At 40.5% G+C, this 27,858-nt stretch overlaps 1 protein-coding gene and 1 long non-coding RNA gene across 3 annotated transcripts; one reads left to right on the top strand and one right to left on the bottom strand.

The window, feature by feature from the left end:
* Window positions 1–324: 324 nt before the first annotated feature.
* tbc1d4 (TBC1 domain family, member 4) lies at window positions 325–27,254 on the bottom strand. 2 transcript variants are annotated; one of them, XM_088382080.1, is made up of 23 exons: window positions 26,438–27,254; window positions 21,114–21,242; window positions 20,811–21,033; window positions 19,883–20,112; window positions 18,587–18,676; window positions 17,779–17,883; window positions 17,570–17,702; window positions 17,400–17,491; window positions 17,195–17,305; window positions 15,155–15,271; window positions 14,195–14,254; window positions 12,378–12,586; window positions 11,499–11,669; window positions 9,931–10,082; window positions 9,099–9,284; window positions 6,737–6,898; window positions 6,486–6,644; window positions 6,324–6,424; window positions 5,924–6,067; window positions 5,009–5,168; window positions 3,899–4,068; window positions 3,510–3,686; window positions 325–2,551 (listed from the first exon to the last, which is right to left on the bottom strand). In XM_088382080.1, exons 1-23 carry the CDS (start codon window positions 26,870–26,872, stop codon window positions 2,309–2,311), a joined length of 3,759 nt encoding a protein of 1,252 aa, XP_088238206.1. In that variant the 5' UTR covers window positions 26,873–27,254; the 3' UTR covers window positions 325–2,308. The 2 variants fall into 2 exon arrangements, with proteins under 2 accessions (XP_088238206.1, XP_088238207.1); XM_088382081.1 differs by lacking the exon at window positions 11,499–11,669 and having other exon boundaries at window positions 26,438–27,253.
* Window positions 26,222–27,746, top strand: LOC148394042 (uncharacterized). The gene is made up of 3 exons (XR_015859704.1): window positions 26,222–26,512; window positions 26,598–27,385; window positions 27,505–27,746. It is a non-coding gene; the product is annotated as an uncharacterized LOC148394042 (long non-coding RNA).
* The last annotated feature ends 112 nt before the right edge of the window (window positions 27,747–27,858 follow it).

Here is a 27,858-nt window from a genome sequence, read left to right as displayed (position 1 = left end):
TCGGGGACCAAGCGAGGTGAGGTTTATTGGATTTGTGAGTCTCTGCTTTAATGTAGACTTCATGTCGACATAGAAGTAATCTTTAAAATGTCTAAAGAAAAAAAAAATGTCAATGTTTGACGGACAGCACCTTCTGTAAACAAAAGGGAGGATCTTTATCATTGTTTCAAAAAATCTCAATTTCATGAGAATTTTTTTTTTTTAAATGGTAATTGTATATGAATGTAAGTGATATATCAGTAGAGAAAAATGTGTCCTCGTAAAGTCACTGGTTATTATCTTTCCAAGAAAAACATTGCAATTCAAGGGAGAAATGTTGAAATATTGAGAGAAAAAAAGAGGTTGTATTATTTTGCAAATTGCAAAATCTTGAGAAAAACATTTCAATTAACAAGTGTCAAAACACTCATTCCAACACAAAATGTACTTTTCTTTTCTCCATGCACTCATTCGTAAATTCCGTTAAGGGACAAATATTTTGGCTTTCAAATTAGAATCCCACAGAAAATACAAAACACCCCACCCCCCAAAAAAAAAAAAAAAAACTCTTTGGTTTTTCAATTACAATTTCAGTGAAACGTAGCACAAAGTTGAGATAAATGTGATGCAAAGTGCTGTTGAATATACATGCAACCCCCCCCCCAAAAAAAATACACTCGATCAAACATTTGCAGCACTTCAAATTGAGAATATAAAGTAACAAATGTGCACAAGAAAGAGGATGCTGACCGACGGAATCAAATGTACTTTCATTTCGGCAATGTATCGTTCTGAGTCAGGATCGGTGAGTCAAACCTGGTGGCACACTTGAAACAAAAGTGAGGTGCTGGCCAACCACGAGGACTTTATACTGCAACAACGCATCCTGCGTGAAAAGGAAACTTAACAAGCACATCGGCACACTGCAACAACATGACATCAATACACCTGCAACAGCCCCCCCGTAAAAAAAAAGAAAATTGCAAAGAACAAAACATGTACATACAGTATGACCACGGAAAAATTTAGTATTTAGGCCACAGCTGATGGTCACAATATTTTTCTTTAAGACAGCAAACTAGTCAAAATAACAGCACCTCTATCGGTTTCAGTCACTTCAGTTTACTTTTGTCTTCTAGGTAAAAAAAAAAGCCATACTGTTATGAAAATAAATCTGACGGGGGGGGGGAAATGTCATGATATAACGGTAACATTTGTTCTATTTTTTTTTTTTTCAGAAACTGTTATTAATGGAAAAAGCTCCCACACGCCTCCTGCCCCCGCCCCAAAAACGCAAAAATGTTACGACAAACTTTTTTTTTTTTTAAGATAAAGGCAATTGGTTCAATATTTCTAACAAAAGCGACGTAAATGGTAAATAAAAGATGTTTTTTGATGTTTTGATGACTTCTTTAGACAGCAAAAGTTCTGGAGAGTGAATCGGTACCGCCTAATTTTAACGGGACAACTGTTTGAGAAATCAGTTCCTATATCGGTATTACGGGCAAAAAAGTTTTTTTTGTTGCAGTGTGCATGTCAGCCACAGCTGACATCACAATGAAGGCAGCAAACTGGTTGAAAGTGAAATCAACTATTGCCTCAAGACATCAACGATGAACTCCACACAACTGACCGAGTTGTCAGCTAGTGTTACGACGCTCATCCCCTGCAAGGTGAGCATGAGAAAAGTGTCGCTTTGACAAAAACAGCAAAAGAGGACATTCAGTTTGAAGTCCTCCACCTCAAATGTTTTCTTTGATTGGGTTCTGCCGGGAAAGCGACACTGCGGTCAGTCACACAGGAAACCGAGGAGGCAGACGACCTCACATCCTGTCTGAGCTTTAGAAAGTACACTTCCTCCTAATGAGAAGACGATGCTCTGAAAAGTTCAAGTCGCTTTTCTGGAAATGAAAAACGAAATCATCTCTTTGGACGAAAAAGACTTTCAACAACAGCAATAGCAAAAATCTTCAAGTGGATAAAAAGCAAAGAGAAGCGAGTGTTACTTTCAACAATCTCTGTAGGATATTGTGCTTCTTGATCTTTTTTTTGTCAATGATACATACAGGTTCATTATTTGGCCTGAAGATGTACGCTGGTTGGGGTAGCTCCTTAGGATGTCACAATTCAAATTAAAATGAAATTGTGGCTTGAAGCACTCGGACAGTAATGAAATGTTTAGATAGTCCCAAGGTTATTCTAGTTCCATAATTTGGAGGTTCCACTGCACTGTCCCGATAACCAAACCAATGTGACAGTGGTGTAGTGAGTACCAGAACTGGAGTCCGTCTACACATCTCTGCGTGTCCCTGTACACTTTTGCTCATCATCAAGGCTTCTTGGCACAGGCTTTGGCTTTTGCGTCGGGTGCCGCCGCCGCCGCCGTCTTGATGTGGGTCATCTCTACGTCGGTGAGTACATCAGACGGGAGGCAAGAGCGCATGCGCTCGATGGTCTTCTGGTGAGCCGACCTCTCCTGCTCCAGCGTGCGGATCACGTGCTTCAACTTACTCTCACGGGACAGGAAATTCTCCACGTTGGTTTCCAGGGTTTGGATCTTCTGCCGGGCTGCCTGGTTAAAATATCACAGCAGGATGGTGTTCTTGAATATTTCCATCTATGCATGCCTCCATCCATCCATTTTCTACGGTGATTCTCCTTATTTGGGTCGAGGGCGAGCTGGAACCCAACCCAGCTGGCTTTGTTCAAGAGGCGGGGCCTCGAGCGGCGGCCAGGGCAAATATAGACAAGCACCCATTCCAACTCACATTCACAACTTTGGACAATTTAAGAGTCTGCAGTGAGCCTCGCATGCACGTTTTTGGAATGTAGGAGGAAGCGAAACCACAGAAGCACGGGCAAAAGATGCAAACGCCACACAGGAGAGGAACAAGCCAAGCATCAAACCATAGCCTTCAATCATTATACCAATCATTAAGCATTACCTAAAAATTTGCGAGATGGTTAGGGGGGCGGGTCAACCAAGAACCTCAAGACTATGAAGCTCCTAATGTATATTATGTAAAATAGTCTAAAACAAAAAAAAAACATTAACAAGCCTAATCTTACTAATCTAATTACTGTACATATTCACCATATGTACTCAGTGATGAAATATGTTCAATGTGCAATATCATGAGTGTACTGGCCACTCATAGACAAGTAACCATTCACAATCACACCTACGGACAATTTGGAGTGGTCAATCGGCCTACCATGCATATCTTTGGAATGTGGGAGGAAACCGGAGCATTTGGTAGATTAATTAATCATTGCCAAATAGAAAAAAAAAATCCCTTGAGGGGGCAGTTGAACCCCTGTTAAATGTGAGACAGACATGCAAAACCGCAATCAAAGCGTGCTGCTATGATATTGCATCATACAATATTGACTATTATAAAACAGCTCAATTATCCCGATGACTTTTCAATACTCTGAACATGCAGCCTTTGTTTCTTTTTTAAAGTTTTGTTACACTGCCATCTACAGGAAGTCTGAGATAGCCACAGCCATCACAACAAATTGTTTACCTGAAGTTTCTCCAGCAGCTCCATGTTCTGCTTCTTGAGCTGCGCGTTGGTCTTCTCCAGCTTGTCCAAGCGTTCCGAGTCGTTGGGCGTAGCGCCGCCGTCGGCCACCTCGTCTTGCAGCACGTGATACTCCACCTCGTACGCATGCAGCTGCTTGGAGATGTCCATCTCCGTTACCTGGCGACCAGTGTGACATGCAACAGTAGATTCAGTGATGATTATTCAGGAATTTTGCATAGATTGTGTTCTTAATTATGGTTGAATTGCAATCCATAATGCTTTGGTACTGTTTACACTGATTAATTTTGCACACACAAAAAAACAGAATACACATTTTGACCATTTGAAACCGAGGCAAACAGTATAGAAGACACCAAAGGCATCATCACCTTAGCAATGGTCAGCTCCATCTGAACCTGTGTGAGGCTGGGAAGAGTAGTCTTCAGGTAGTCCACAATACTCTCAAAGCTATCGCATTCCACTATCTCCCCCTGGTGGTTGCTAAGTAGGCACAGGGCAACTTTGAAGATGACCTCTGTGCCCTGGACAAACAAAAAGTCTGGAAAAAAAGATAACGTGTATCAGCACTCAAATTGTACCTAAATTAGAACAAAGCCCTGTAGGTGTGTGTGTGTGTGTGTGTGTGTGTGTGTGTGTGTGTGTGTGTGTGTGTGTGTGTGTGTGTGTGTGTGTGTGTGTGTGTGTACATGTACCGCCCTTTATGATTTGCTGGCAAAACAACAAAAAAAAGCTTACTTGAAGACAAAATCGTTTACTTACGATTATTATTATTTACTTATAAATAAATAAAATAAATATATTGTACTAGCACTACCAGGAAGAAAACCAAATCGTGTCACAATGCATTTTGTTGTTTAAAAGCTTGCTATTATTGGCTGGACTTTTATACTGTTAAAATGCTGCTGTTGCTTTGTAAAGGTTGTGAACTAAAAGTGTACAACCAACTAATATTTAACTTGCTTGTGTGAATAAAAAAAAGTAGAGAGGGGTAATAATTATGCATAATTAGGCTTATGTTTATTTATAAATATTCAAGTAAAGCTATCTGAGAAATTTATTTCAACATACATATATTAAACAAAATACTACATAGTTAATTTCTGCTTATTCGTGGTCTGTTATTAACACATTTGCCTATTCTGAGATTTGTTAGCAAACCTGTCTGCTGGTATTTTCTGAAAAATAATGTTAGATATCAATTTATTGCTTTGTTGCCAAGTAACTAAGTTGAAGTCAGGGGAGGAGCTCCATTTAGTTAGGCCATACATAGAAAATTGTCTTATAAAAAAGAAGAAGGTCACCATCTTGTGGCATCTACAGACAACTACAAACCTCTTTGGGTGGACATCAATCAGTTGCTGTTAATAAATTAGCAGGGGGACACTTTATTTGTATTTGGTTACTTTTCACCCCCACACAATATTAAACATTAACAGGACAGTGAAGCTACAATTTGATTAATAATTAAAATCACGTACCAAAGACGCGCGAGACAAAGCCAAGGGGGAACTGCGAGGCAAAAAGCGTGAGGAACCACGGCGCGGCATACAGGCTTGGGCAGATTTCGTACTCCTCCAGGTGATTGTACAAGTCACGGTGGTAGTCGTGCAGCAATCTGGAGAGCTGGTACATCTGGATCTTTGCACAACACACACACACACATTACAAAACATGACGCAACACAGAAAAATAAACAATATTTGGATTTGTAAAGGGCAGATTACAGGGAACAATGCGAGCTATTGTTGTCGCTGAACGATTCCAAGCAGGAGAGGCTTGCTGAGGCATGCACGGTGTTTGCTCTCACTGCATGAGAAGTCAGCCTGACGGTAAAACCGTACAAGAAAAAGTATAAAAATACCCTTTACCGTCCTGCACAGGTGCCTTGTGTCCTCAAGAGACGTTAAACAGGAAGTTGTGGTAGCGTTAAACATTAGCGTGCCTGCTGATGTTTTCACAGGACCCACAAATGTCAGCTGATGTTTAAACGAGACAGCTAACTATGTCCGCTTGAAGGTGTGGTCGCGCTTAGAAAGGTGTACAAATGTTTGCAGCCTAATGGGATAGGGCAACACACACATGTAGTGCACTGCAAAGGGACTACTGTCATAAAAAGGAAGCAATATTTTACTTTTTGTGCACTGGAAATCCAAACTATTTTTTGCAAACAAAGCTGTTCTTGCAAAAAAAAAACCTTTCGTCCTGAATTATTTTCATCATTATATTTAAAATAGCTATAACAAGTATTACATAGTATGTTCCTTTGTTTCTTCATTCTCATTTTTTTTTATGACTGTTACTTCACCTAATTTCACACAGGCTTCCATGGTTACAAGCTTGTAAATCAATCTGTGATGATCTGTAGATAAAGTCGAAATTTGCGGTGCGCTCACCTGCAGAGAGATCATGTCGGGCTTGTACTGGCGTCTGACGCCAAGGTCATACATGAGGAACTTGAGTGTGTCGAAGGCCTGCTCCTCGCTCATATGTAGCAGCAGCACGCCAGCCACAAAGCTGACGCCCTGACAGTAGCCCACCTGTACGCACATATATCAAGCAACATTCAGTGATGTTATATTACTCAAAATATTCTCATCCGAAATAAATGTCCCCATTGAAATTAAATTACATGTCATTAATCCATTTCTGCCTGTCTATGCGTGTTTGCTTCATCGTTTGTAGTCCAATATGCGTTGCTACCAAAACCGCAACGATCAATGCCGACTATTAGTACTCCCAGTTGACTTTTTTTTAGTTTAAAAAAAAAAAAAAACACTCCGGGATTCAATATACCTCAGTGTCCAGCAGAGAGTAGGCTTTGAGCAGGTTGTACAGAGAAAGCTGTCCAGCACCCAGCTGGGCTGAGAAGTACTCGACGTTGGGGAAAGTCCGACCTGAAGTACGGCGCTGCATCACTCGTATGTTCCCACTACGATGTGCTCTACTGTTACTCACCTAAATCCACCAGAATGGCGTGTTGCTGTGCGGTGAGCTGCTTCAACAGATCTCTGTATGGCGTGTCAGCAGCTTGCTGGCGCTGAGTATGTCTGCGAGACAAGCGGTGCTGGTGGCAGAGCAGCAACCATACCTCCCCGCGACGACTTTTGGGAACACCTGAGCACAACGACAATTCGTGCATAAACTCCAACAGAGTAGGGTTCCTTAATGCCAGTTTGAATGAATAATATCCATTGTTGATGCCTCACCTTGGCAGAGTGCACGGTAGAGATCCTCCTGATCCTGCCGCACGGTGGTTCTGCCCGGTGCCGTCAGTTTTTTCTCCCACAAGGCCTGCAGCTCCTGGGAGTCGAGGCCCACTTCCTGGTAGCTCAGCTTCATCTTGCGAATATGCAGCTCATCCCGACTCGCTAAGCAGAAAGATACACAATAGAGTTAATTCATGATTGCTAGTTACATCTGTTAGCATTTAATGTTTGAGCCCATATTTCTGCACACCAGAAAATAAAGAGCACAAATTCCCAACAGCCAGACACAGTGGAACCTCTAAAGTCAGAATTCAGGGGAATAGTACGAAACTTTTCTTTTAATATTGTAACTTAATGTTCACAAAATCATGGTTTTTTTTCATAATATTACAACTTTACTCTCATAAAATACTATACAGCTAATCAATCATTAAATTATAAATTAACTTTATAATCATCAAACATTTATATATATACAAGTATAATTATTTGGCGCAGTGTTTCAACTTTATTATAAGAATATTAGAACTTTTTCATGTGAAATATTTACTTTTTTTTAACAAGCTTTTCTTGAGATTAATTATGATTACAATTCTATTTTTGGTCATACAACACCATTTTGTCGTAAATTTCTGATTAAGAGTAAACAACATCAAGTCCCGATATAACTTTTTAAGATTTACCTGTATGGATTATTTCTATAGCTATATCATTTTGAATGAAAACCAAATAAAAATAAAATCCTAACAAATTTGGTGTCCCCTGAGCCATAGAGCTTCCACTGTTTACATGGATGCCATCCCTGACACATTTCAACATGAATCACCACAGGAATCGCATGTGGACATGAAAAGCCACAATAAATGACCATCAGCTTTATGCTTAAGTCCTCGAGGTAATTAAAAAATAACACCATACAAGATGCCAGCAAGAGAACCCAACAGCTCAAGAGAACAACATTGATTCCAAAGCCATGCAAAAAAAAACAAAAACAAAAAAACATCTGTCTTCATCCCTGAGGACTCAGTTTATGCTTCTTACCTTCTATTGAAACGTTATTCACAGCAGTGATGTAAAAAAAAAAAAAAGACTTGTGTTGGTAGTTTTACACATACTGCAGAATAATACACAGTGCATTGAAAGTGTGTGGAATGAAATTATCGGTTGTACTTTTACATGTTTGTGTATTAATTTTCATGAATAAAACTATATTCCCTTAAATATTGTTTTATTTACTCGATTTCATTGTAGAGAGTAATAAATGTTTTTGTATAAACACTATTTTAGAATGATACTGTATTTGCTCATGGCACTCAGTGTACATTTATTCAGTTGTTGGCGTTTAAAGCAGGGGAGGACACTTTTTTAGACTAATCCTGCACTTTTTTTAAAATGTTTAATGGATTAGGCAAGGAACCAGGTGTCTCTTTGGGGTAAGATTTCATTTGTACAAACACGAAAATCGTATATCGTCATATGTAAGATTGCTTTTTTATTTCATCAGTTGCATGGAGTACCAGGGATCTCGTTAGGATACGACATTTATTAGAGATTTATATTGGAACAAATGCATGATAGGAATAACACTGTGTTTCCTCACATAGTGGCCAGAGTTGTTTAATTACCAGTACTTGGCTACAGGGAATAGCGGGAGTCTGTTCAGAGACAGGGTCAAGGCATTTATTTGGGGGGAGGGGGGTTTTTATTAGTCCAAACGCATTTTTAGTCAGAAGTCGGTCACCTGTTGTGACCTGAGGTGTTTATGTAGACCAACTGGAGAGACTAGCAGGCATCTTTTAGGGGGTAAGCCTGTATTTGTACCAGTACGAGCACATTTTTTGAATACCGTATTTCCTTATATAGAGTTGCCCAAAAAAGATTACTGAACAGCAGGGATTCTATTAGAAGTAAGGTGTTTATTGGGGGGAGGAGACCTTCATTTGCTCCAACAACTGTCGTGGTCAGAGGTGTTTAGTTACTCAACTGCAGAGAGTATCAGGTCTTAATTGGTGGTAGAAGCTTTATTTCTATAAATGATTCTTTATAATAATGATAATAATAATAATGGTGTATGTGTATGACTTTGTGTCAATCGTGCTGCACACACAAACACACTTGTCAAATACAGCAAGTCGGTGGCCTATTCACATAAATAGTCGTGACATCACAAACTGGGCTATTTCAGAACATGCTGATGGCTGAGGCAGGAAGTTCCATTCAACACACAGCAGTTGAATATACGGTGACAATAAAAGTCTACACACCCCTATTCAAATGGCGGGGTTTTGGCATCTAACAAAATTTCCCCTCCATGGGAAAGTCATTGTTACTCATATGGACATTGTTTCATAAATACTCTCACCTTCCAGCCTCTGGTTTTCCTTTTCCATACGCAGCAGCAGGATCTGCTGACGGATGGCGGTTTTCCACAGCGTCCGGTAGTCCTCTGCCGTTCTTTTGGGGCGACCACCTCCGCCACTTAGAGGGTCCACACTTGAGTGTGTGCCACGAGGGGAAAGGGGCAAAAGCTCCCAGGCATCTGACTGGTCTAAATGAATCAGGGCAGAAATAAAAAAGTAAAAATCAAACCTGTCTGGGTAATTGTGAGGTGATTTTAGCTAATTTCAGCAAATATGGGGCGATGATTTTATTTTAATTGGACGATTTTAAAGGCCTAAAGAGTATACTGTTCCATAACTTTTACATCTCCACTACAAATCAATGATTAATCATTGGTTTGCCAGTTTCACTTTTTGTTTAAATCTTAATCGTAAACATTCCAATTTTATGCTCATAAAATTACAACTATTTCTAGCAGTATTGTGATATTTTTTTTTTCTTAAAAACAGTTTACTTTTTTCTTGTCTGCCACACTACTAAGTTCCAAGTGTCATAAAATAGCAGAAACATCACCCAATATTGTGACTTTATTTCTGTAATATTTCAGAGGAAACTCACGCAAGCACAGGCAGAACATGCAAACTCAACACAGGACAGCCGGACTTATCTTGATATAAATTGTATTAAACTAAATTCTAAAAACCTTTATAATCATTCTGATCAAATGACAACTTTTTCCTCATAATTAAAACTTTCTGCTAGCATCAGAAATCGTAAAGCTTGCCCGTAAGTAAAAGATAAATGAACCCTGCATCTTATATCGCATTTTTAAGTCGGGCAAAATGATTGGAGACCTGAGTGTTGCTGCATGTGGCTCTTGCCCATGGGTGAGGCGACCCTCAGGAAGATCTTCTGTCTCCACGAGACCCTGCGCGGGCTCGGGGGTGGTCCGCTCACCGAGTCACTGCTGCAGCCTGACAGTGTCCTTTTCCTGCCTTCGCCATTACTGCCACACACACACGCACACACACACAGATTTAGTGTTATGTTACACGGGCAGCAGCAAATGGACACGCAAAGAACAGATGAAACTTTATATAAACTGCAAGAGTTGATATGCTGAATGATGGACATTAAACATATGGCATCTATTAGATATGTTAATCATGAAGCAAACAGCCACAGCTAGAAAAATGACATTGAAAGTCTGTAGAAGGGTTTGAACAAAGAAAGTATTCATCAAGTCAATGAATTCTTTCAAGTTATTATTTAGTCTATTACAATGAGATGATTCATGCGTATCCATCCACGTCATTGCCAGTTAAAATTCACTCCTGCGCGGAAGCACGCATTTTCTACACCTTTGCTTTTACTTCCTTCATCTAACGGTTAGAGTCTAACCTCTTTCCCTTTTGCTAACCATGGCTAATTAATCTTGCAAAATGTTCTTAGTGTGATTAATTAGGTTGCATAGTTTTTGTGATGTTGCGGGGTATTACTTCTTTCTTAGTATTTCAATTTTATTTTCTCCAAAAACACAGACATTATTCTAGTAAAATTATAGCTTTTTCTCAAGTATTTTATTTCTGGGCTAAAATAATATTTTCTATTAAGATTTTAACTATTCTTGTGAAACAATTTTTTTTCATATTATTTTAACTTTGGCTTCATTACATTTTCTCATCAATGGTTAATGTTATTCTTAACATTATTTTTTACAATATTCAACCTAAAGCAATCTTTTATTATTTTTTTTAACATTGTGACAATTAAAAAAAACTTTCTTGGAATCTTCTTTCTTGTAAAATAGCAGGTGATGAAATTACAACTATTTCTGTAATAAACAGCTTTTTTTGCTTCATTTAGACTATTTTGGCAAAATTTTGACTTGGTTTCATGAGTCGGTGACTTTCCATTATGGCCTCAAATCACCTACATTTTCTGAGAGGTATTATTTCAAAAGTAAGATAAGGATCACAATTTATTCAGTGAAATACCAAGGATGAGCCTCACGCTGTGGAAGTGACATTTCACAAGGGCGTGCTCCAACCAATCCTATTTATAATGTAAACATTAACCTTCACTCGCTTTACCACGCTTCAATTGAGCACCACCGTACTCGATGGTTCTTGATCCTCATCCAGCTTGAATTACAATTGTGACACAATTGCTAAAAGCTCCAAATCGGGTTACGCGTTTAGTTTGGCCATGCAGAGAAGAGCTCCAAAGCCACATGCAAGCACGACAGCATCCCCCTCTACTTCGCAACGAAACAGGAAGAGGGTGCGAGGGTTCTCACTGCTGATAGGCAGGAAAAGAAGATCAAAATAAAAGCTGGGTGTTAAAAGGTTTGGACAGCCAACATGTAAACATTTACTGTCATCCCAGCATAAAAATATAAATAAATTCATCATCCTGTCACCTCTTGATACTCCCACTGTCTGTCAGCGAGCTCAGCGAGCTCAGTGAGCCCAGCGAGCCCTGGTAAATGCTCTTCAGGAAAGTGGGAGCGGAGAAGGAGGAGGAAGAGGAGGAGGGGGGGCTGAGGGACTGGCTCTCCGATAAACTGCGCGTTCTCGACACGGCCACGGGACTGCGTGAGCACCCCGCACATGGAAAACAAACATGTTACACTTTTGGAAGGGAAGGGGAGAGGAGGGGCGGATGCTCGGAAACGTGTGCCATTGTTTAGGACAGATGGGGTGGGGGTCGGGGTCAAAGTGCTGCAAATAGATGACAACGTTTCTGTGCTTAATAATTAGTTTAACATACGTTCATCAAATGTAAATGACTACCACTGTGTTCGATGAAGACGTTTGATAAGATGGCAAGATAAGAGTTCATGCAGTTGCTTTTTGGGTCCTGACATTTTTGCCAAACTAGGACTAAACGAAGCATTAAACCAGTAGAATTCGCAACAACAGCTGCGCAAAACATCCCTGAATCACTCCGCCACTGCCAGGTAATGCTATCTGTAGTTTCGGGTCAGGAAATACCCAAGCGTGAGCCATTCTAAGCAAAATCGGTCTACAAAGTAGCAGCACAGGACATGCCAGGAGCGTTGGCACCAGTGATGTCACCCTTGCCCATTGTTGTGGAATGAAATGTTTACTTTAGACTTGACTGCTACAGTAATTCATCATCATCATCATTGTAGACAGGTACTAGATATTGTGTCTATAGTTACTGTATGTTTTGTAAGGGGAGCAACATATGTTTGAACATTTTTAGCAAAATTTTCCTTGGGTTTCCTATTAAATTCTGATGAGGTCATGATTATGTGTGGCTAACATCATTCTACCTGCTTTGCAGCACTTCTGACTGTTGCCTGCGCAGAGGTGCGTGCTTGGCCAGGCTGCCCGCCTGGCCATCAAAGGAGATGCGCTTCTTCACGGGCGGGTGGCTGAAGGTGTGAGCGCGCCGACGGAAATGCTGGCTTGATTCCAGGTCATCGTCTGGGAAAGGGGGCGGGGAAGCCGGAGGGGAGACTCCCGTATGTTCCTCATCCTGCTGCAAAAGATTAGATGCCGCAGACTTAATACTCATTTGAGAGTGGCACGTGTTTTGTTAAATATATGTTTAGTCATTGAGGCTGTTCACGCACAAACAAAGAGTTGAGCCTACTTGAACTTGTGCTAACCAAAACAGCAGCAACTACCACATCACATACAGATGAAGTGCGGATTATTGCATTTCCTCACAAATTGGCCTCACTTTAAGTGACAATGTGCCGTTAGCCACAAGGCGCATCAACCACTTTCAAACAGTTTGAGCGCTCACCAAAACAGCAGCACCTACCAAGCACTGTAAACACTCTCTCTGACTGTAATAATAAAAGTGATAATAACCGTAAGATTGATAACCGCATAAAAATGCTTTCCACAAACATGTGACGCCCTTTTCCTTATTAGTTGACTAAAGAAAAAATACCAGCTACTATTTGCGTAAAATACCATCAGTCAAAAATTCCTCAAAACAAAGTGGTCCAATAATCAAACATGAAATTCAGCACTCACCTCGTCAACAAACCACCACTGCAACTTTCATTTGTGTCCACTCGTGGACTTCACTTGCACACTTCTGCTGGTGCAACTCCCTCATCCATTGTATTCTAATGAGCTGTGTCATGTGATTTTTTTGGGACGCAAACCCCCACCAAACTCATAGCGCTGACATGTTTAACTGAACCAGCATCTCGTTCTTCCTTTCACCACGTACGAGTAGCACAAAATACTGAGTGTCAGCTCAAAGTGTACTTGATTGTGACTGACAGGTCAATAAGGTCGTGTGCACACTGCTCTTTCCTCTAACGAGCGTGGTGGTGGTAAAAACAAAAAAAAATAAGAGGAAGTAAACACAAGCCTGACTCAGCAGAAGTGGAAATCCTGACTTGGGAGTTCCTGACTGGCATCCTGACACCGTCATGAAGTACAGATGTTCCTCCAACCAAAATATGAGGGAGGGGGGTGGGGGTGCATTAATATTTCTTGTTTAAATGTTGAATTTAGTTATAAAAAATGTGAAATTCCTCATTCCTGTTCAAAATGATGAAACTTAGTGTGTTCCCTAAAACTGAAAGAGTCTGCCTTAAAGCACTTGATGATGCTGGATGCTCACTTTACAACAGGTGGTGTTATAATAATAATAATAATAATAATAATAATAAATTTGTTAAAAACTACAAATGTACTCTACGAATATCAATTGACAAAAATATCTAGTCATTTGATACTCATATCATATCCTACTCAAATTGAGCTGGTTAATGAAACAATTTAGCGGAATCGTGTACAAAATGCCATGAACAGTGAAACTGAACTTTTAATTCAAGCTATACGCCTCCCGAGCAGTCAGAGGGACTGCATCATACTCTCATTCAACATTCTGCACAAAAGTGACACCACAAACATAAACGTCTCCCTGGCTTTCTCTGTAGCACGTGAGCATGGAGCGCTGCAATGCCCCAACGTGACTGCAAGACAGCCGCTGTTGACGTTTGAGTCGTTTATCACAAGTTTTTCACAGCCCAAAAAAAAAAAACGAGGAGGAGGGGTGTGGGTGACACTTCCCAGAATCCTTCTTCGGGGAATTTTGTGGTGCCTCTGAAAGGACACTTACTTTGTCTAAGTTGCTCATGCTTCCGATGCTTCCCAAACGGTCTCTCATCCGGCTGGCTCCCTGCAGAGTTAATTAATGAGACATTTTAAACCAATAATAGCAGTGGTTGTTATCAGCACCAAATTAAATCTGTTGCATGAATCAGTTAAACATTCAGAAAAAATGCTAAATGTGTACATTGTTTTGGGGGTGTTATGCTGACATAAAATAGCAAACAAAACAAAATAAATACATGTGGATAACACAAAATACATTGCTAATACCGTTGATCGACAACTATAATTGACATTTTCAGTATTTGATCATTGTAAATGATGCACAAGTCTAAGAAACAAAGGTGACACACAAAAACTCGTGAGAGTTTGTTAAGACTATTAGTCTACTATATAGTATATTTGGGGAAAAATATGCAATTGATCATAATAATTTGGACAAATAATTTTTTTTTTGACCTGGCAAAAACTGAAAGTCCTCTTTTTTTGTCATTTTTTGCAAATATTAACAATGTAGACATTGCAAAATGAGAAATGATTCGAGGTCGACCACCACATGGCATGCATATCTTCTTGAATTTTTCCCCATATATTCCAATATATGAGCCGCAATTAAGTGAGAACGTTGGTACAAGTACACATCAAGTATTGTCATAAATGTACCACACACTTAAAACCCAATGTGATGCAACAACCAAGGCTATTATAGTCCCTTGGATCTTACTAAATTTATGAAAAACAGGATTTAATTAAGTGAAACAGTGTGCTAGTGATTAGCACATATGTCTAGCAGTTGAGGGGCCTAGCTTTGAATCTGAGGCAAAATAACAGATGGCAGAGGAGTTCTCAGACCTTGGATCAGCCTGAATGTGTTGTCTGACTTATTACTCTGCATACAAATATGGGTCAATCTAAATCCCTAGGGGAACACGGTGACGAAACAAGGTAGACAGGGAAGAGGACCTACCCGGACCAGGATGTTCTCCAGAGAGCTGGTGAGGGATGAGCGAGCCTTGTTCTTCAGGATGTCCAATTTGAAGCGGCTGCCTGTGGCTGCGCCGTCCCCTGAGGAGTTGCTTGCGTTCTGCCAACAGGGAACAGGAGGGAAATAATCAATGTGCTGTCCATCGAACTTAAAATAAACATATTTAATGGACAGGAGCGGTTTCAAGTATAACCTTTTAACTCATATACATTTAAAAAGAAGTAATTTTTGGAATACTCAATAAACAGATTGATTGGAAAAAAAATAGGATGATTTTTTATTACATATTTTTCAAGCATTTTTGTGAGTAATTTTTTATATTTCGTTTGAGTTCATTTAAAGTAATATTCAATGCAACAACAAAAAAATTATCCAATGTTTGTGTATGTATTTAATGTCTATTCATTTTTTTATCATTTTCTAATAGTTTGTCACAAAATGTAAATTTTTCAATACAGTATCTGTTTTTTTGGGGGGACTTTTGTAATACCGTATTTGCCGGTGTACAGGTCGACTCGGTGTATAAGTCGACCCCCTAAAATTCGACGGAAATTTACGATTTTATGATATATCCTTTGTATAAGTCGAGCTCAATTGTTGCATTATATTAAACTTCAAAATTCAATATGCGAAATTTATTGACGAAATGTGTTCAAATTCCGGGAGGCCGTGCGCATGCGGCTGTTTATAAGCACCGCGGAGGAGATCGCGGCCGGCGAGCTCGCGCACGCCACCCGGCACCAACGGGAGGCCGGAAATAGCTCCAAGCCGAGCGGATCGGCACTTTATAAGCACCGCGGAGGAGATCGCGGCGCCTCATTGGACTTCCAGCGGCCGGCGAGCTCGCGCACCCGCCCGGCACATCCGGGAGGCCGTGCGCACGAGCCAAGTGGCCGAAAATAGCCCCCGCCGAGCGGATCGGCTGTTTATAAGCACCGCGGAGGTGGTCGCGGCGTCTCATTCGACTTCCAGCGGCCGGCGAGCTCGCGCACCCGCCCGGCACATCCGGGAGGCCGTGCGCACGAGCCAAGTGGCCGAAAATAGCCCCCGCCGAGCGGATCGGCTGTTTATAAGCACCGCGGAGGTGGTGGCGGCGCCTCATTCGACTTCCAGCGGCCGGCGAGCTCGCGCACCCGCCCGGCACATCCGGGAGGCCGTGCGCACGAGCCAAGTGGCCGAAAATAGCCCCCGCCGAGCGGATCGGCTGTTTATAAGCACCGCGGAGGTGGTCGCGGCGTCTCATTCGACTTCCAGCGGCCGGCGAGCTCGCGCACCCGCCCGGCACATCCGGGAGGCCGTGCGCACGAGCCAAGTGGCCGAAAATAGCCCCCGCCGAGCGGATCGGCTGTTTATAAGCACCGCGGAGGTGGTGGCGGCGCCTCATTCGACTTCCAGCGGGCCGCGCACTCGCGCACGCCGCCCGGTTCAAATTTTCTAAGTGCAACGCACAATGAGATGCATGAGAAACGGCCTTGGTTACCATCACATTTGAAGCGATGAATACGAAGTTAAATTTTATGACTCGGTGTATAAGTCGAGGTCGATTTTTTTCGGTCGATTTTGGATCGAAAAAGGTCGACCAATACACCGGCAAATACGGTAATCAACATTTTTAAAAATCTTTTAAATACATTTTTCAAATATTTCCAATGACTGTATCTCCTTTTTCTTACTTTTGTGTTCTTTGCAACTAGTTTTGTATTTTTTTCTCACATTTTGGGTTATTTTCCCCTACAGTAAACAGTCTAATATTTGAGTATTTTAAGTCAAATTACTTTTTACATTATTTTTTCCAATATACGTATTATTTTTGTCATATTGGTTCTATTTTTTTCTAAATCAATTTTGATTAGTTCTAATACTTGTGCATTATTTTATAAAATATTTTTGTATTTCTTAACCAATATTTTTCCCCCTAACATTTATGTACTCTATTAACCATGAAATTTTGAAATTTCATAGGGTTTTGCTGTCATTTAACAACTTTAAGTTGCTGGTACTTTGAGGTGGAAATGCAGCTACCTGAGGAGCCTCTCCAATATGGAGGTGGGTCTTCTGCTTGTTTTCACACAGCTGCCTGAGATACAAAATGGCCAGCTCATTCTCCTCTTGGTCTGAACTGGGCTTCAGTCTCTGCAAATTCAATCCATTGTCAGATGAGATGTGGCCATTAGTGTATTCACTCATCCAAACCTTTTAACGTATTCTGAGAGGATGACAGCCTGACCTGAACTCGCTCGAATATCTCCACTTGCTCATTGTCAGGCAGCTGGGAGAGATATTTCTGGATCGCCAGCTTTGCTCTTGGAGGGTAGAGGCCTGGAAAAATGAAGTGTATCAAATCACTATTCTGTACTAAATAAAAATATCAAATAGGAAAACAGCTTCTTACTCTACCTTCAATGCGTTCGCAAAGCTTGTGCAGATCGTGCATAGGGCAAGCCTCACATAATTGGACCAGTGTCTTATTGCTTTGTAAAGAGGCAGCTGTGCTGAAGGCCTGCTTCAGGGTCAGCATCACCTCATCAACCTATGTGTTTCAGTTTATAAAAAATAAAATAATCAAACTATGTGTTTTGCTAGATTACATCCTGCAAAAGACTCACCAGAGACTCGCTGGCACACTGGAAAACAAAGCACATGTATTGGCTGGGACCAGATTCTGATGGCTCGCGGCAGATGAATCCAAAATGGTCCGTTTGTTTGATCGCCTGTTAATAAGTAGAAAATTGATAAGATTTCCTTATGTGCAGTCAATGATTTTGAAAAAGCAAACATTTTAGACAAAATGTCTTTGCATTGAACACCTTTACACATCCCTCGGTCGGGTTGCACGAGTAGCAAGGTCAAAAATCAATTGGCAACATACAACATGGACTCTTCTATTTAGGCGCATAATGGGGGCACTTCAGATCATAATCAATAACAAATGCACTCCCCTATCGTATTGTATTGAAATAGTCCTCCAGGGGCTTTACTTTTACCGTGGAAAACAGGAATATAAGACAATCTATTTGTATTATATATTTATTATCTGCCTTTCAATATTTGCTTCAAGTCTATATGACAAGTTTCCTTCTATGATGCCTTCAGATTGCTCTGTATTATATTAGCAGTGAGTTTGTGGTTCTTTACCTTGTTGCATAATAAAGGATCCCGCAATCAATACGGCTTCCTTTAATGGCAAGTAATATTTTTGTAGTCTTTATTTCACTACATATTCTGGCTGCCATCGTGTGTTACGTCAATGAAAATTGAGTCGGCGATGCAAACCAGCCATGACATTGTCTCCATTGAGTTTCACAGATGAGCTAGTGAGCAGTACTTCTATACTGACAATGATAGTGATGAAAAGCATCTTGGTGTTAAAAAAAAACACAAAAAAAAAAACAATGGTGCAGAAAGCAAACCAACCTGACAGCAAGATGAAATGTCTTTGAAGTTTTTTTCCAACACCACCGTTTTACTGTCTGGACTTATGAGATTTACTTCAAAACGCCCAACCTGTTAAAAAAATAATGTCAAAAAAATTCAGTCAGGCTGAGTCACTGACATTAAATCAAGCAGCATAACTGAGGTCCAAAAATACGAGTAGACTGCAGCAGCACATGCTGAAATCAATGTCCGTGTGTTGCAGTGTCACATATTGAGCGGCTAACTATAATTAGCCTCGAGTGGAAATGTAGTGAGAGGGACAGCAGCTGGCTCACGTTGCTTTTTGCATAGAAAAATAAGAAAGGAAAATGAAAAAACATTAGGAGTCGGTCACAGCCTATTGTCACAGCAATACTGAGGAGTTGCACCACACTGGACAGTGCGTTATGACTGCCTGCCAAGTGAACATAAAAGTGATTTGCAGAAGACGTTTTAGCACAGTGGGTATATTTAGTGTGGACCATCAAGACAGTTTTTGTATTTAGTATATGTAAAATATAAACTGTTCACTATATTTAAGTATTCTATTATTCTTTTAATGTTTTTAATGTATAAAGCATGTGTACTGCAGCAAGCATATTGAAATTCAACTACCGTATTTTCCGCACTATAAGGTGCACCGGATTATAAGGCGCATAGAATAAATAACTCAACGTTGCTCAAATATTAATGTAATCACAATATAGTAACACTCGAAATAGTGAAAACAATAACTATATACCAATAACTCAACGTTGCTCAAACGTTAATATTACACAACACACAAAATACTTACTTTAATAAGTTAGTCCTCATCCACAAATCCATATTGGTCCATATATAAGGCGCACTGTTGGCTTTTGAGAAAATTGGAGGTTTTTAGGTGCTCCTTATAGTGCGGAAAATACGGAACTATAATGCTTGCCTTATGTCCTTTCCTATTCTTTTTCTAATGCTATTATAAATATCCTATATTCTATTATCATACACATATTTGGACATTATATTCAATGTTTACCCAAGCATAAATGAATGACAATAAAAGTGACATCTTAAATTGTGATTCAATTAAGTCTGGGTCTACAGGTAGGTTTAAATACCACACTTTTCTCACACCGGTGTTTACACTGCTGACGTGTCTCGACAAAACTCTTTCAAATGCAATTCATACCGCAAAGCTTTAGTGCATACTAATCGACACTCGGCAGTGGTGTGTTGCATCAATGCACTTAGTGCCGACATGCAGTTAGAGTGTGTGATGTATTCAAGGTTGAAAACAAGCTATCACAGGTTTACCTGGAAAAGCATGGTTCTGTTTTTGTCGGAATCGGACGGCTGAACATGGTTGGGAGCGCTAGCGTGTCTGCGTCGTGCCGAGTCCATCCTGACCCCTTCTCCGGATTTCATTTGGAAATTTGCCGCCAGGCTATTGCAGCGAGTGCGGAATTCCTGCGGTTCCTCAAAGTCGGAATCTTCTCGGATGCACTCCGGGAACGCTCCTCTCAGGCTGCTCTGATTGCCGGACCCTGCAACACATGCAATCAAGGCAGCATTTTAACCAAGTAGCACCTACTTGAGCTATTGCAACTCTTCAGTAAGCATGCACTGAATAAGTAAATCATCGTGACAAAAAAAACTTTTGATTTTTTTTTTTTTTTTTCCAGTAGAACAATTTCACTTTATCTTTTCAGTGTGGCCCTAACAACTGAAATAAACACTGTGTTAAGAAAGCTATAATCTAGCAAGTGTTAATGTATTACATATGAAGTGGCAATATTAACTTTGAAACACATTTTTTAAAATGTGGGGAAAAATAATAAAATTAAAAAAGTTAAAAATGTTTGCTCTTCTTGTTCAGTGTACACACTTTGGAGTGTGGTTGCACCCTCACGAGAGCAGAATAATATGTTCCAAGGTCAAATTGTCGGGCAATGTTTTAAGAAACATTTTCACATTAATGAATATCATTTAAAGTTAAAAAAAGTAACCCATGAAGAACTGAAATAAATAAACTACGCCATGCGTCTGCCTCATAATTCTTAGGTTCTGGCATTCAAAAGAAGATGGCCCTATTGCTAAGCTTGTGTGTGCTGTGCCAAGTCGGCAATAGTAGCATTTTTTTTTTTTTGCCCATTATGAGGGCTTACATTTACAAAAAAAAAAAAAAAACATTATGTCTGTAACCCATTTAACTGGTGTAGGTCTCTACTACTGCATATCTTACCGGTCAGGTCATCCTCTTTTAGACCTTCAGCATCATCATTCTTCTCAATCAAAGCCAAGGAGAGTGGATCTCCTCCCACCCCAATAGTGAACTCTACTGGGACTTTCTCCATGGACCCTCGTTGGCCGTTGAGAAGGCGTTTGCGCTTCACCTCATGTTGGTGAAACTTATCGATGCAGTCATCGATGAGGGTGGACGGAGCTTTTTTGTGCCCCACCGTCACCTGCAGTTGCATACACGGAAAGGATCACGCAAAGGATGCCAGTTGGCACAAAGGATATTCATTTCGCATCCGGTTCAAACCTTGCCACAATACAGCACTTCAAACTTCTGAGAATTGTAGAAGGCGTCATCGGCTTCCTGTTTTGGTTTAGTGTCTTCCTTTAGGGCCGATTTGGACACTTGGCGAATACTGCTGATCACCTCAGGCACCTTTTGGAGAAAAACAATGGAACGTGATTATACAAACAATGCAAAAAGGATATGACTGAAGTTACTTATGAACATGTTATCATCATCATCATCATCATCATCATCATCATCAAATAGGTAACATTGATGAGGGTCTTCATGGCTCTCATAGCTAGGTGATTATACAGAAAGTTTGCTTTTGAAAACGGACTGAAATTTGTGTGTACTGTATTTTCCGCACTATAAGGCGCACCTAAAAACCTCAAATTTCTCAAAAGCCGACAGTGCGCCTTATAATCAGGTGTGCCTTATAGTGCGGAAAATACGATACATGTACATACATCCAATTAAGAAAACATGCCAGAGTGAGTGTAAGGCTGAGATTTAAAAAGAAATTGTTCCAATTCCAAACAACATGACCTTAGTTTACTTTATTATTGTATTTAAATACATCCAGGCCTCTATGTTCCCAACACACTCCAAAAGATTTTTGCATTTTGTCGCTTGAGTGGCACGTAAACTTGAAAAACTAAAATGTTTAATCTTTTACTCAACCTTGCTTAGAGTTTCAACTCTAAGTGCAGCATTTCTTATAAAGTTAACTGAAAGTATTTAAAGTAAATGTTAGATTTTAACAACTGGTGAAAGCAAGGACCCTGTCATTGAAAATTGATGCGACATTGCTTACGCTTAATATAACTACAGCTAAAAAAAAATACAATAGCGAGACTTAATGCAGCCTTGAAAATAACAGCGAGACCAGAGAGACTTGTGAAGGCAAGCAGCCAGGGAACGCCCACGCTTTCCCTGGGCAAAAGTCACAACAGGCAGCAACAAATCAGAACGTTTCAGGGACGCTGGAACGGTTCCTGTTCTGTCGAGTTTGGTTTCAACTGGTGGCGTAAAAGTGAAAAATACAGTTTGATGACTCGTGTGCATCAACAAGTCAAAACAGAGAATCTTTGCAAGCAATAATTAATTAGGGTATCATCGTAACACAAAAAGAGTGAAAACAGACTGCTTGAATGCAGGCTGAATGTTTCTGGTATAAAATTTTTATAAATCTATACAGGTCATGAACATTTATGAATGTTTCGACTTAAAGCAGACATCAGGAAATGGTGTTCGTTTTATGCCTTTGTTGGACTGGAGGAGGAACGACTGGTTCTCTCAAGGCACTTGACTGCAGTCATGTGTTTCCACGACACTTGATGGAATCTTTCCACCTCATGAGGGCAAAAGTGGCCTTGAGTTCAGGCACCATTTCAAAACAAAACAAGACGTTATGTCAACTTTAATCAATGCAGGATGGCAACTATGATTAATAGGCCCCAAGCCGCAATAACATTTGGGACACCTGTGCCTTCTAATGATATCCAAGGCAAATGTTGTGTCAAAAAACAAAAGAAAAAAAAAATCATGGCCTTTACAAAGATAATATTGTTTACTTGTGGGGGTCTGTGCGCTTCATAGAACAATTCATAGCACACAATTGCCAAAAATGTATATTTTAGTATATAAATAAATTGTTTTTTAAACTGCAAGAATAAAAGTTTTTCGGAGTGTGCGAAATTGCAATACAAGAAAAAAGTTGAAATTTACAGAAGTTATTTACTGTGTTAGATTTGTCAAAATTCTGACTTTATTGGCATATGAGTTTCACTTTTTCTTCAAATATAAATCTCACCTATCTTATTGTATTACAAATTCATTCCTGTAACATAAAAATTGTTTCCCCTATTTTATGTGGCCATCACATTCTGGTGAGATACAAATACAGAATATTGAATTTGTATTCCCAAAATTGCTAAATACTTTTTTTTTTTTTAAATATTTGATTGAACAAACAAAAATTTTTTTTTAAAAGCCACTATGATGGAGTATGAGTTGATTCTGCTCCAAACTAGGATCATTCAGCCTTGGTAAAATAGCACCCCTTTTATCAGTTCGATTTGTACTCGCCCTTCCAAGACAACAGTAGGTCAACTTCCATTGTGGATCAGTTCCAAGTGACAACAGAGGTGGTGATGCACGATTGCACGAGCCCTTCAGTCGGCACAGAGTGTGATCAGATTGCAACTGGCCTGGCAATGGAACAACGCGGTTGTGTCTGCATTAAATTCGTCTCAGGGGGCCGTAAAACCGCTATAGCAGACTCCAAAAATGGGTAAAAGGTTAAGGTCAAGATGACTCTGAATGGCTTCTTGGATTGACTGCTATCTATATGCATTCACAATAATGAAACATTCTTTCCAAAAAACATTTGCTTATGTGTAACTGGAACAACTTTTAAGAGACTTCTGAGTCCCACATGGACTACATATTGCAACAACAAACCCTTTCATGAGGTTGTCTTTCAAGTTCAGCAAGCAGCCAACCCCGTCTAGTAAGGCACAAGCATATCTTGTGATTTCATTGTGTTCAGATTCCCCTCCAGTTGAACATGATGTTCTTCTTCCCCACCACGAATGTTGTGCTGTTTAATTATCTTCATAGAGGGAAACAAACTGCAGAGCTTAAAGCCTTTGCGCTTACATTGCTCCCGTCTCGCATTTAAGGCTAATAATAGGTCTGGAATCGTGCTCGTCAGCCCTCGATAACAAGGAAACCACAATGAGGAGCACGGGATCATAAACAGTAAAGACTTCAATTAAACCCGGAACGTGAAAAGTGCACAAGTGGAATTAGAAGTGCATTCCAAGTGGTGCACCCAGCCACTGACTGCCAAACCAGTTTCTCTTGCGTAAATACCCCTTTGACTAATGTACATTCAGCAATACTAAGAAATGATAGGCGAGACTCCTCGAAAGCTCCCAGGTCTTAAATCTGCCACGTCTGCATTGCTCTCAGCCATCCATGTCTCACGCTTACGAGAATTCCACTTGAAACATAATAGAGCACAGGTACATTTGAGGGCAGCACAAAACGTGACTCGAGATGTGTTCGTGTGCTCGGGTGAAGTTTCCCAGGTTCCAAGTAGAAATGGGCTGGAACCTAATGGTTCATGTTACAACATGATGAAATGATCTTGTGAAACACAGTGTCATCATTTCAACCCTGTTGCTAACCAAAACAGTTGCACCTACAGAGGGAGGTCAACAATTTCTTAGACGAATAATGTTGCCTGTGTAGTATTAAAGATGATCTGTGGATGATGTTCATTTAATTGCGGGTGTGCAGGCCTTGTATTTTGTTTTAAACTACCGTATTTTCCACACAATAAGGCGCACCTAAAAACCTCCAATTTTCTCAAAAGCCGACAGTGCGCCTTATAATCCAGTGCGCCTTATACATGAACCAATATACGTTTGAGCAACGTTGAGTTATTGATATATGTTTTCACTATTTCGAGTGCTACTATATTGTGATTGCATTAACGTTTGAGCAACGTTGAGTTATTAATTCTATGCGCCTTATAATCCGGCGCGCTTTATATATGAACAAAGTTTTAAAATGGGCCATTAGTTGAAGGTGCGCCTTATAATCCGGTGCGCCTTATAGTGCGGAAAATACGGTACTTTCTCTTAAACATAAATTACATTGGGTGATTGCAGTTGAACCAGTCACGAAAAAAGAAGAGCTACAAAATTACACCTTTTAATCAGATATAGTAGGTTATTGGTCATGGCTAAAATGTGTTTTGACATCAAGTATTTAGGGCACCAGATGATAAGGCTAGCGCAATGGATTTTCAGGGAAAGTTAATCCTCAGGATGCCTTATTTGCTTATGTGGTAGCTAAGCGATCATAAAAGCAGACATATATGAAAGTCAATCAAACATAGTGCCTCTGAAGTGGCCTAATATTTTGGTGAGTCATCCAGGCCATTTTTACAGAGCAGTACAGTTTTGTTCAGTGTGCATTTGCAGTGTTTGTATTGTGAAACGGTTCCAAAACCGTACCATCCTGCTTCTTGGCCCACTTTTATTTGCAGTATTACCAGTCAGTTTGGTTCCTGTCTGTACTTGTGACACTACCCCCCCCCCCCCCCGACGTGCAGCACCTTAAAGGGTCCTAAATCTCTCACCCGTAATTGGGTTTTACTGGTCACAGTAGTTTAGAACGATTTACTTGTGTAAACTGGAGCTAGCCACCCACTCATTGACTACCGTAGAACGTTTACTTCACAATAAAATTCAAAAACATGATAAAAACAGAAGACTACTGCAAAAACATTTTGTGTTTATCTTTGAAAGGAATACTGACTTTTTAATTGCTTGTGCACACAATAGATGTTAGGCGAGTCTTTGGGGGGTTAGATTATTAAAGCAAATGGTGGCTTTGTGCCTGTTTATTTGGATGTGGAGGAGTGAAGAAGAGCAAAAGATGTCATATCTTAAAAGGTTAAGGCCCTTTGTGCTCTGATCTCAAAATAGAGGGTTGCTATGACATACTGTGATATAATGCACCAACATTGAAGTGCAATGTTCATAAAGTATTTTCTGTAGCACACGTGCATCTTTATACGGTCATATTCCTGTTTCCAATTCAAGTTGTTGTTAACAATATAGAAATGATAGTTTATAAAAAATAAAAAAAATCTGTATATGTAACAATATGTAACTGTAGATTCCATGGTATGGTTTTCACAGTAACAATGACCCTCTAAAAGAAAAATAACATTGTGGCAAAAATTATCTTTTACTATCAGCGCCACTTTATTTAAAAAACATACAGAAACAAATACTTTCCTTTCATAAAGGCTGGCCGGGAGTAACCTTTGCGAAAGGTGGCTTTAAATATCAGGGATTGTCGTTAATATTTGTCAACTGTGGGTATGTGAGACATTTCTTTGATTAAAGATTATATAAATCAACTTGACTTGACGCACAGTTCCAAAGCATTTTAAAAATTATATTGACCTATCCTTCCAGTGCTTCTGGGTTAACATGCTCGAATGGGAAAAACAAAAACGAGAATCCAAAGACACACATACAAGTGGACAATTTAGAAAACGTGTGAACAATAAAGAAAGTTGAATTTTGACAGCCCTGATTTAGAGCTTTAACAACATGCAATTTTTTGTAAGAGGAAGTCTGAGTCCTCAAAGAAGATACAAACTCCTCCACACAAGATGCAGACATACGAATATCGAACCGCAGATCAGTGAGTCAAACATGCAAGGTGGTTTGATAACGGTGTTCATTTTGGGTTGTGTGAGTTGGTTGGGTGTTTAGGGGCGGGGGTGTCAGAAGTGCATGTGACTTGCTTGGTACCTGGTTGGGATCGCTGGCCTTGAACACGTGACAGGACATCTCCCCTTCGGGGTTGTCTGGATGGGCCCGCAGCAGGTAGGCAAAGTAGGTGAGGTCGTTGCTGTTGTGCATGAAACGGGAGATGTGCTGCGCCTTATGCTCGAATATGAAAACCGAATAGTTGTTGCTGGAGGAGGACGAGGAAGAGGAGCATGGCACGCAGCGGAGGAAGGGACTGTGGAGCACCAGATGCACCTCCCGTGGCTGCATGGCGGGGCCGCAGTCGCCTTTTTCGCTCTTCCGCCGGATTTCGGCTACCAGCCACGGCAGCATAGGCAGCGTGGTACGGCGGTCCAGCAGCGCCCAGCCGATGTAGGTCAGCGGGAACCTCTTGTCCTGCATTTGGCTGCCGTCCCTCTCGCCCGGGGGGGTCTCCATGCTGGACAGCTGTGACATTTAAAACTTTTTATGCAGGGCGTAAAAAAAAAATGCCCCTCCCCAACTAACTGTCATGAAATAAAATGATCACAGAAAAACGCATGGAGTTTTCTTCCTGTCTTCCTCGTCTTCTTGTTTTTGTCCAGAGAAGCAAGCTCAAAACGTGGCTCAGGAGTGCGCCAACGTAGGCTGTGCTTACTTTCTCCAGGGGCGCGTCAGAGTCCCCACATCCCAGCTGCAAACGAACTAAACCGGCAGCGGCCACATGACGATTCCCCCCTTAAAAGACACCATAAACGTTGTTTAAAGGGCCGTCTTTTCTGTAGTCTCGCTTTCCTTCCACGCAACGTCTTGCAGAAGGGAGGTGGAGCGGCCCATGCGCCTTGACGAACCGCCCATCCACAGCACATGTACAAGCTTTAGGGGTGGGGCCTCCGTGCGGAGAAACGTGACAGCTCAGATACACAACAAGGGTAGGGAGTGTGTTCCCTTCCGTGCCGGGGTATCCTACAGGGCAGGGCGCCTTTCTAGGTAACTGAAAATGAAATTTTGTGACTCAATCACAATGTTTAAATGCATTAGAAGTCGGTCCATTGTGGGACTTATTTAGCATACCATTTATTTAATCATTTGTCATCTATGTTTTGCAGGAAAAAAGGGGATCGAAAGCCATAATATAATATATTAACCCCAGTTTTCTCTATATTGGCTATACATTTTTGTGAGATGGTTTATTCAGCAATCATGTGTGTTGCTGTGTTGGAATGAGCATGTTACAGACAGACAAAAACTCGAACACATTTACATTTTATGTTCATATCATTTTAATTATAATATTAGGGTAATTAATTCTATGTGAAGCCCTTTGAGACTGCTTGTGATTTAGGGCTATACAAATAAACTTGACTTGACTTGACTTGACTTGACTTAATTACAACAACGAGGTTGCAAGTAACAATTTTGCAAATTGTGTTCTCATGCGTATGATAGCTAGTTCTGTAAAC

Source organism: Syngnathus floridae, chromosome 8 (assembly GCF_059516105.1).
Source record: "Syngnathus floridae isolate MCC-2025c chromosome 8, RoL_Sflo_1.0, whole genome shotgun sequence".
In the NCBI taxonomy this organism is placed as follows: domain Eukaryota; kingdom Metazoa; phylum Chordata; class Actinopteri; order Syngnathiformes; family Syngnathidae; genus Syngnathus; species Syngnathus floridae.
The sequence above is the reverse complement of the archived record's forward strand: the minus strand, read 5'-3'. Positions and strand labels throughout refer to the sequence as shown.